The sequence below is a fragment of the Mesitornis unicolor genome, unplaced genomic scaffold, assembly GCF_000695765.1.
Source record: "Mesitornis unicolor isolate BGI_N332 unplaced genomic scaffold, ASM69576v1 scaffold13059, whole genome shotgun sequence".
Classification (NCBI taxonomy): domain Eukaryota; kingdom Metazoa; phylum Chordata; class Aves; order Mesitornithiformes; family Mesitornithidae; genus Mesitornis; species Mesitornis unicolor.
The window spans coordinates 311-9,934 of record NW_010205269.1 but is presented as its reverse complement, the minus strand read 5'-3'; the positions used below and the strand labels follow the sequence as shown (position 1 = coordinate 9,934).

Below are 9,624 nucleotides of genomic sequence, written 5' to 3'. Positions count from 1 at the left end.
CTGCTTCACTTGGATCCCATCAGCTTCATTGTCAGTAATTTATTTGTGTCTTTCTGTCTTCCTTTGCTTGATATTTCTGCTCCTGTTAGGAAATGTCGCAATCTGTTGCCTCATCCCTTGTTCCTGTAATTGTCTTTGTGCCCGCGCTGTGGGGCTGTGCTGGGTACAGCAGCAGCGTGGTGCTGGGTGCTGCAGCAGCAGCGTGGTGTTGGGTGCTGGGCTGCTCTGCTTTGCTTGGATCCCGTCAGCTTCAGCGACTTTAACTCCCAGAGCACGCTTAATGACCCTCTCCACAGACCGCTCACCGTGCAGAACACATTTCTGGATGGCTGTGACAGATCTAAACCCAGCCCTGCTCAGCCCCAGCTAAAGAGCAGACCCCCAGCACCAGGGTGGGACTTTGAGAGGGAGCACACCCCTAGAAATTAGGGAGCTCTGGCAGAAAACTTCGTGGCTGGTTGCTGTTCTGTACTCATCTGCACTCACGTTGAGATGTTTGGGGGGCACAGAACTCCCCAGCTCTTCCTTCAGCTGGACAACGTATGAGAAGCCTTACGTTAATCATACACAGATTTAGAACAAACAAAAGGAGGAAATTACTTGCTTCAATTAGGTGGAACATTTTCATGAAAAATATTGCGCCAAATGAGTGAGTCATTAAGTCATTAAGTAGCACGGCAACACAAACCACGTCCTTGCAAGCTGGGTTTTCATTCCTGAGGAAGTTCCGTGCTGTTGGCTTTGTTCTGTAGCACTCCTTGGAAAGTTGATTTACGGTGTTTGGAAACAGCATTCAGGGAAACCTTCCTGGAAAGTCGAGCTGGGTGTCTGGGCCGAGCTTTCTAGAAGAGCAGATTGCTGTTGGCGGCAGCGTCTCTTCTTTTGTGTGTGTGCAAATGAAAAGTTACACTGACGACAGACTGGGGGCAATGCTGTGGCATGGTTAATGGCCAACAAGTCACTGGGCCTGCGAGGAAAAGAATTTGGAAAATCCCTCACTGCTACCTCATGTGAATTATGAAGTACTTGACAGGGGGCTTACCCAAACCCCAACTCTGGCAGAGGAGAGTGAGGAGCCGTGTTCAGTGCACGCAGTTTTACAGCCCCTACCGCACGCCTCAGCTGCGCGCTGCAGTCAGACCCCACTGCCCCGGTCTGCGCTGGGCCGAGGCAGGGGGACACTTACAGCCCCCGTGCTTTTGACCTCGGCCCATAGGAAAGGTGTGAAGATTTTGCCGCAGCTCCCCACAGTGCGGTTCACCGAGATTCAAGTACCACGGTCCCGAGAAGGAGAACCGCAGATTCCCACTGGAACTGCTGCGGGCAGACAGTGCTGATAAATCAGGCGCCAGATGCAGGATCAGGAAACTTTTATACAAGTCTTTAATAAAAAAGTCAACAAAAAAATATATATAATCAGGCATTTTATGCAATGCATACATTCTTTGTATCTGCAGGTACAGATAAATAATAGAAGGCAAAACCAAGTATTTTGCTTATCTTTGGCCATTAACCAATAATCACCCCCGAAGAGATATCTTAGGGTGCAAGAACAATAAACTGAGTCTGTAAACTTCTCTCATTACAGACAAAGTGTCAGGCAATTATACAGTAGTTCGATTTTTAGAAATGTAAGGAAATCTTTAACACTGCCCAATACTGAAATTTAACCTGGTTTGCTGCTCTGGAAATTAAGGCCTCCTGTAGCTGACACGGGCAACATCTCTGGGTGTACGCGAGATGCGCTCCAAAACCCTCACCTTATCTCCTGCCCTCTCCGTGGCTCCAAAGGCCGAGCTGTACCTCCCCATCAGCACCACCACGAACCTGCTCTGTGGATCAGCTCCCTGACCCCAGCCAACGCACGTACGCGCAGAGCAGTTCAGCTCCCTTAAGTCAATATTTTTTCTAACTCAGTGTCCCAGAATAATAGCTGTCCTTCCACTTTACAGCACAGATGCATCTGATGGCTCTACCAAAGCAATATATACATGATACACATTAAAAATCATAGAAGCAAGTTTCAAAGGTACGTTGATAACATGTAGCAGCTTATGTCTATATATGTACATGTTTTCACAGTCACGTCTTAGAAAACTGAGAACACCAGGAATACTTCTACTGTGTTTTCTATAAATAGTAAAAATTTACCTGTCAGGCATTTTGAGAAAATAGTATTTAGGTTATCACTTTAAATAGCTTTTGAAAACCTGTAAAGTTTTAAGCTTAAAGGCTGTAAATGTTGAGGATTCTTTAGAGTGTTCAGCCAGTTTCAGCAGCCGGGCCACCCGCCACTTTGCTTTTCTTTTCTCAATTCAAATCTGGTAACAAAGGAACTCCACCACTTTTGATGGGATGGGCAAGCTCTTGACTTGGCTGGTGGGCATCACTCTTCGAATTGCCATGCGGCACAAATGCTGGAGACTGGAAACTTGCCTTGGCGTTGCCCAGAAGTACACGCTGCCGTCCTGCGTCCTGCACCGAGAAACCAAAAACCCCACCAGGATTAACCCACCTGAACCATTTCGGCTCAGTACAAATTCTCACACACGCTGCTAGTTCGGGGGAGCGTGCTCTGGACGTCCCTTGCTTGGCTCTCCCCACTCCACACTCATTTCCCCCAGGGGACAGTTCCTTTAAGCTGCAACAGCACAACAGGCAACTTCCCCACTCTGCAATGGCCTTGAGCAGAGCTTCCGCAGCGACCGAGGTCCTGCCTGAAACGGCGCAACCGCCCTTGATTATCTCGTGGTCTTTTTCCAAGCCGTGTTGCGGGTCTGCCTTTTATTTATTCTCAAAGATAAGAAAGGAGTTTATCAGCTTCTTGATTCTGCTGCTATTCCAGGCATATTTAAACAAATAGCACCAGAAGTAAAACTGAGTCAGACTCGTCAAGTTGCAAGTCACGACTGATGATTTTTAGAACACTTGGCCACTGTTTTCAACCTTTTGTGTTACTTTAATATTTTAGGAGGAAAAAAAAAAAGGGTATACTTGCCCTGCAGCTAGAACACTGCCATCAGTGGAAAAAGTACAGCAGAGCCCGTTGTTCAGAGGTGCAACTTGTACAGGGAATTCTTCATCAATCCTCCAGAACCTCACCATTCTGGAAAGGGAGAACAAAGTCGTGTGTTACCAGAGCATTTGATCCTGCCCAGTATTTTCTCTGGTGCTGCACAAGAGACCAGTCTGAAGCAGAGCTCGGGGAATTTTAATAAACATGTCTGGCCTGAAATGCTATGGCTTCTTCATTCCTGATACGTACCTGGAGCAGTATTTAACCACTTTAACTCTGCCAATTACAACAGAAGATTGATAACACAAACTAACGATTTAGACAATCTCGCTCTTAAGTGTCACGTATGCTATCAAATCCCAACAATGCTTAATAAAAAAACCCTAAAATCTTCCTTTAGACAGCTCAGTAACTTTGCTGTCATCTTGAGAAGTCATTCTTCACATTCTTAAAATATCCTTCAAAATATTATTGCAGTGTCAGCAGAAGGTGAATACAAGATCACAGTAATTTTATTTTCACTCTGGAATCTACTACTATACGAGAGAATTAACTTCATTTCCATTTTCCACTGTTTACAACCCCTCTTTTTCTCTTTTGAGCCATTACACACTGAAGTTACTCAGATCACCTGCTCTGTACACATTATTTCTACATTCAGAAGGAACACTAACATATATCAGACAACTCATCTACTTTTACCAAGACTATCAGAAGTCATTTCTCAGTTGAGGAAAAAAAAAAAAGCTGACTTAGTCCCTGTCACGTGGCAAGAATCAGGAGTCCAACAAACCTTTCCTCATACTCACTTATCATCAGCCAGGCTTGCAATATGCAGTCCATCGTGACTAAAAGATACCGATCTGACCCAGCGGTCATTCGCACCTCCAGCAAATATTGGAGTAGGAGGGGGGAACAGATGCCTGCAGACAGAGACAGAGAGCTCACAGCACGGTGGTTAACAACTATGGAGTGGTTCCTGCAGCCATGACTTGCAAAGCTGAGGAAGAACAAATGGACTGAACACTGAACTATGAAATCAGGAGGGGCGGTGGAACAACCGCATCTTTTGTGGCACTGAACACTTAAACTGCTACGAGTTAAAGTATCAGTGCCCTAAATCCTTTCTCAGAGAGGAGAACAATCTCCACTGCTCTGATACTTTAGGATTTCCATCACCCACTGCTCAGACATTTCCCAACTCTAATTACCAATTAAAAACACAAACCCATTAATTTTCAGTTGCCATCTTCACTCTAGGAGAAAGTTTCCAGATCTGACTACCTGACTTACCCAAATTCCATAAGAATGACTCCAATATGTGGGTCCCAGACATAGACTCGAGTATCATAAGATGCAGTAGCCAGTAAAGCTCCATCAGGAGAAAACTCACAAGCTACAACATCATTGTGATGCCCTTCAAGTTTCCGTATCATGGAGTATTTATCCATATCCCAGAGGAAAACCTGCAATTAAAGCAGCTGATGTTATAGCTCTGCTCAGAGATGCCAGGAAGCATTTACTTCTTTTTTTTTTTTTAAGTATAGCTGCTAGTCTTATTTAGGATTATATTAAAATCAGGCATTATGAATTACTACAATTAAGAAATATGCTCAGTGTCATACTCAGATTAAAATCAAGGGGTTTTTTTTTTAAATAATTAAAGCAGACATGCAAATTTTAACTCAAGTTTGTTAAATGTTATTAACAAAATAAGCCAAAATATAAGATAAAAGCAACACAATTTAACCATGTAGCTTACTGAAATTGATGTATTACAAAACTATTTTATTAAAATATGCAGAAATAAATAGGGTTAAACTCTACAGTCCCCTCTTTTCAGTAACTACCAAAATTTTAAGAAATATACAGACAGAAAATGTAAGGTTAACATATTGTTACTCCAGTGGCATCCCTTTGAGTTTAAGATCACTTGTTTACAATTGGCTTGGATCACCAACGTCAGCCTAGGAAGAGAAACAGATACTGCAAGCAAAAGGAATTTTCACAGCCAAAAGTTATGTCTTTGGCAATACAACAGGGAAGTCTAACCACATTATCAGAAAGAATTTATGCATTTTAAATCAAGTCAACAGTAAAAAAAACATTAACATTACGATTTACCCGGCTAATTGCATACTGTATTATAAACATTGACAAAAGATAGCAGTATTCGGGGATCTTACATGCAGTTGTACATGATATCTACTCAATATAAAGACTGTGCAGATTTACTTAATAGGAATCATCTATGTACTGCGGCATAATTTTACAGAACGTGTAAGTCTTTAGCATGAGATGTTACGTCCCTAAAGGAGCTCACTGAGGTCCTTGGTTTTTCCCAGCTCACTTCTACTGCACAGGTCAGGTACAAATTTATCCAAAGTGTCAGTATGCCTGACCAAAGCAAACAGAGCCTTAGCGCCTCACGCGCTTCCTAAACCTGAACCATTTTACAGTCAGTTAAAAAAGGCGTTTACCAATTTCTCTAAACATTCCTTAAAACTGCAACTAAGTTTTAGGAGTCTGTGTGCTTCACTGCTGTGAAAATTATTAAAAAAAAAAACAACAAAAGAAAGAAAGAAAGCAGAAAGTGGACATCGACCAGCACCTGCGTACGTACAGTACACCTCGCAGTCGAGCGCAAGGTTACTTCGTCCTATGGCAAAGCTCGCCCCCAGCCCGGCAGCCAGAGATGCCACTCTTTCTGCCCCGCTAACACCACTGTGCTCCTGTGCGAGCGGTGCCAGCTTAACCTCAATCACACCAATATTGCTGCCACCACCTGTGACAGGGAAAGCAAGAGCTTATGGAAAACACACAGCCTAAAGACAGCAATGTATACATCCACATCTGCTCTATTAAAGGAAACACAAAACCCAGCCCTCCGCTATTCTCTACCAAGTCTGCACTGAGAATTTAAAGTACAAAATGCATTTGAACAGTCATCCATACAGAGTGGTATCCAGTGACTGAATTGTGCTTCGTACTCAGCATCGCTAGGCTTCTCTAAACGACCTACAGAGCCCCTGTAACGAGGCCAAGATCCCTTTCTGTTTCATCCTAATTCTTCAGTGCCAAGAAAAGCAGCTTACGGCATACGTGCTTTACCTGCACTGCTTTCAGTTCCCTAGCAGGGCATTAGAACAAGGATGCAAACAAAACCAGCCTGCTGTCCTTCCTTCTACAGCTTTGAGACACGAGTGCCCTTTGATTTGGAAAACACGGAGGAACATTTTTGTTCAGTGAGATACCACGACTGGCTCAGACTTTGAAAAGTCCTTTGAGCAGGAAATAAAAGGATAGAATCAATAACAAAATAGTTTTGTGCATTAACCTAAAACACTGGAAGCCTCAGTCTTTGGTTTTACGCTATGAACATGTACAGATACAGAACTATTTCTCAAAGAACGCCTACAGTTTCTTTAAAAGCAGTGCAAGTCAGTTCATAAATCAGTGTCTCAACGCACCATTTGCTAGCTTCATTTCATGCACTTTTACATCATCGTACAACATTAGAAGTTCATGACACCGAGCACAAGCTTAATGTTACTTAGATTTAAAATGATTATGCACGCAATTCAGCAGATGTAACGAACAAGAAACTCTGACACATACTGCCTTGCTAGCTCCAACAGAACAGAGCACAGTGGAGTCTGGAGAGAACGCACAGCCATAGACCCAGTTCTGGTGTCCTCTCAACACTTTCATCATATTTCCTAAAAGAAAGACATTCCTGTGAGAACTGAGTAAATATTATGAATTCAAATTGAAAAGCTTTTCCTAATTAGTTCTTTATAAAATTTTGTACTATTTTCCCAAACATCATCTTGCAGAGTCTTTCTAAACAGAAATAAAACAACTGCCATGCAGCCTCTAAATCCCATGTCCCCATTCAAAAAGATAACTCAATGCAGTCTGTCAACTGAACCCAAAACCAGCTTATACCTTTAGGATGCACAGAGATAAAGGATGTCAATAGAGCATGGTGAGCGGCTAATAGAACAAAATGAACTCTGTAAGGAATGCTGACACAGCTGAGCCTGCAGCAATAAAAGAGGAGAGGATGTGTGTATTCCTCCTATGCATCACGGCAGACACAACGCGTACCGTCATCTTTCAGGTCCCACACTCGCAGTGTTTTGTCTCTGGACGCAGACACCAAGATCAGGCTGCCATCTGGGGCAAAGGTTAAATCGCGAACAACCTCCGTATGGTCCATCAGGTTAAGGAGGAGTTTTCCTGTTACATGAAAACACCACAATGTGCAATGAAGACCTGGACCTTTATTCAGATCAAATGCTTGACAACTACTACTGCAGAATACAAAATTACAGAACATAAAGCAAGACTTTCTTTGTAGAAATGCTCCCTACAGTAAGAAGCTCATGCATCCTTTTAGACTCTTCTGTATCAAGAGGCAATTTCCTAAAAAGCGAGTAAATCTATACTCTAAACCCATACGCCTCAGAAATCAGGCAAGGCTTGTCTTTCGACACACATCTCTGTTCTAAGCTTGAATTTACAAGATAACAACAAATTACTCAACAGTCGTTAGTTTCATGTTTTTAAAGCTGGGTTCAGTCTCTTATCATCTGCAGAATTATTTTTTAATTCCTTCCCCACACTCAAGAACAGAGAGCAACTTCATGTTTTGAAAATACACTAGAACTACCATCCAGTGGAGGATTTGAGAGTAAACAACCAACGCACTCAAAGTCAACTGCATACTTAACCATTTTGCAGCAACAAGGCTTCATCTTCCACCACTCACCCCTCACAGCATGACCTGTGTCTGCTCTTTCCTCCTGCAGCATCTGAACATTCCCAGTTGCAGGAGTTCATGCTTTTTTAGAATTACCTCTCTCGTATCCAACGTTCAGTGCCCACTCCCTCTCTCATACTCTACCTGTGTACGCATCCCATATCTTGATGCGCCCGTTGTTCAAGCCCGTGGCAAGCAGAAGCTGGTCCTGCCCAAACTTGAAGCGGTGCCATTCTATGTTGACACAGCGGCTCTGCTTCTCGGGCACCGAGGACCCAAAGGCCAGGCTCCAGACGATGTCCCCGCAGTCTATTATATGTTCACAGGGCTTGTTTTTCTGACCGCTGTCACTGTTCTGCCTCTGAAGTCTTGTACTGACAGAATTTGCAACATTCTTTGTGCCGTGCAACAAGCTGCAAAAGAAACCAAAAATTAGCACAAAGTATCTTGAAGAATAAATAGAACACAAAGGTCTTTAAGACGTAGTGAAATCTGTGAGTTGCCGTAACGATGAATCGTTGCTTTCTAATTATAAAAGCAGCTTCCTCTTATAACTGTAAAAAATTACTAACATCTGGAAACCTTATCACACAATGTTGTAGTAAAGTTTTGTACACATTTTTACCTCTGTAGAGCTCATTAACTCAATGTGAGAAACGTTTTTAAAGCATTTACAGAAAAAAACAGTCACAAAAAATTCCAAGACTTTCTGCTAAATGAGCAAGAAGTTCCCTACAATTCACTGAAGTGCATTAAATACTGGGAGGAGATCCTGAGGCCAGCACACGAACACCAAGTGACCCACCACTGGAAAGAGGGGAGAAAAAGGGAGGCGGGATTTGCTGGGAGGAGAAACGTAACCAGCTACAAAAACGCAACTGCTGGTTGCTGACTTCACTGAAATGCAACCTGCAAGTGAAAATAAAATGGGTCTTTTGGCACTTAACTTGCATTCTGATCAAACGCTAAGGAAAGAGGTTCACCTTTACGTACATTCCTGAGAGGTAAAACCAGATGGCTTTCAGAAAGGGAAGTAAAAAGCCCAGATCTGCCCAAGTCTTTAAGTTTCCTTTTCATTCTAACTTCCTCTTACTCTAGAGCATCTACATCAATTCATCAATCACTCCTCCACAGCCAGCGTGAGGCTGTAATACCGTTGTTTCTCTTGCTGGCCACAGAAGAGGAGATAAAGCAACAACTGCTACTTTAAATAATCAGTTTTTCTCTAATTCTAAAAGCCAATCCATTTTTAATCTATTAAAAGCTTTCTCCTGTTCTGAAATTCTCAAGTTTTTCAGGTGAATTAAAAGCCACGTGGTTTTGCCTTACAAGTTATTGAGGCACTGAGACCAGGGGACCAGCTTCACTATGCGATGTCCTTGCGACCAAGCAAAGTAAGATCCATCGGGAGCGAATGCCACAGTCCAGTTCTCACGTCCACACTTCTTGTCGAAAGGAGAAGTCGGGGCTAAGAGTTCTCCTACAGTGCGCGATCGTGCTAAAGAGAAAACAAAGAGGAAATTCCATTCAGAAAAATAACCCAGCATGTTTTAAAAGGTTACAAGGGAACCAGGCAGTATGTTAACTATTTTGCTTTTATATCATGGCATTTAAAGTAACTGAGGAAGGGGTCTTATTGTCACCACGTAACCAATGCGAAGAGTAAGCCTCAGCTGCAAAGGAGACTGAGTCACTACAGAGAAACAGCTTCGCGTTAAAATGTCCTGGTGTCACGTAAGCAGTATCGCACCTCGACAGCAGACACAGAACTCAAATCAATTAAACATTTCCTGAAATCAGCTATTAGTTCAATTATTTTAACCCAGGCTGTGGGGCTGGAGCT

General features: G+C 42.9%; 1 protein-coding gene across 1 annotated transcript; it reads right to left on the bottom strand.

Annotated features, from left to right (window-relative positions):
• Positions 1-1,374: 1,374 nt before the first annotated feature.
• On the bottom strand, positions 1,375-9,279 carry WSB1 (WD repeat and SOCS box containing 1; the record flags this gene model as incomplete). Its single annotated transcript, XM_010191348.1, has 8 exons — positions 1,375-2,475; positions 2,999-3,106; positions 3,826-3,939; positions 4,310-4,482; positions 6,635-6,735; positions 7,127-7,258; positions 7,926-8,194; positions 9,111-9,279. Coding segments are annotated over 8 exons (1,226 nt in total), but the record flags the coding sequence as incomplete, so codon positions are not given.
• Between the last annotated feature and the right edge of the window lie 345 nt (positions 9,280-9,624).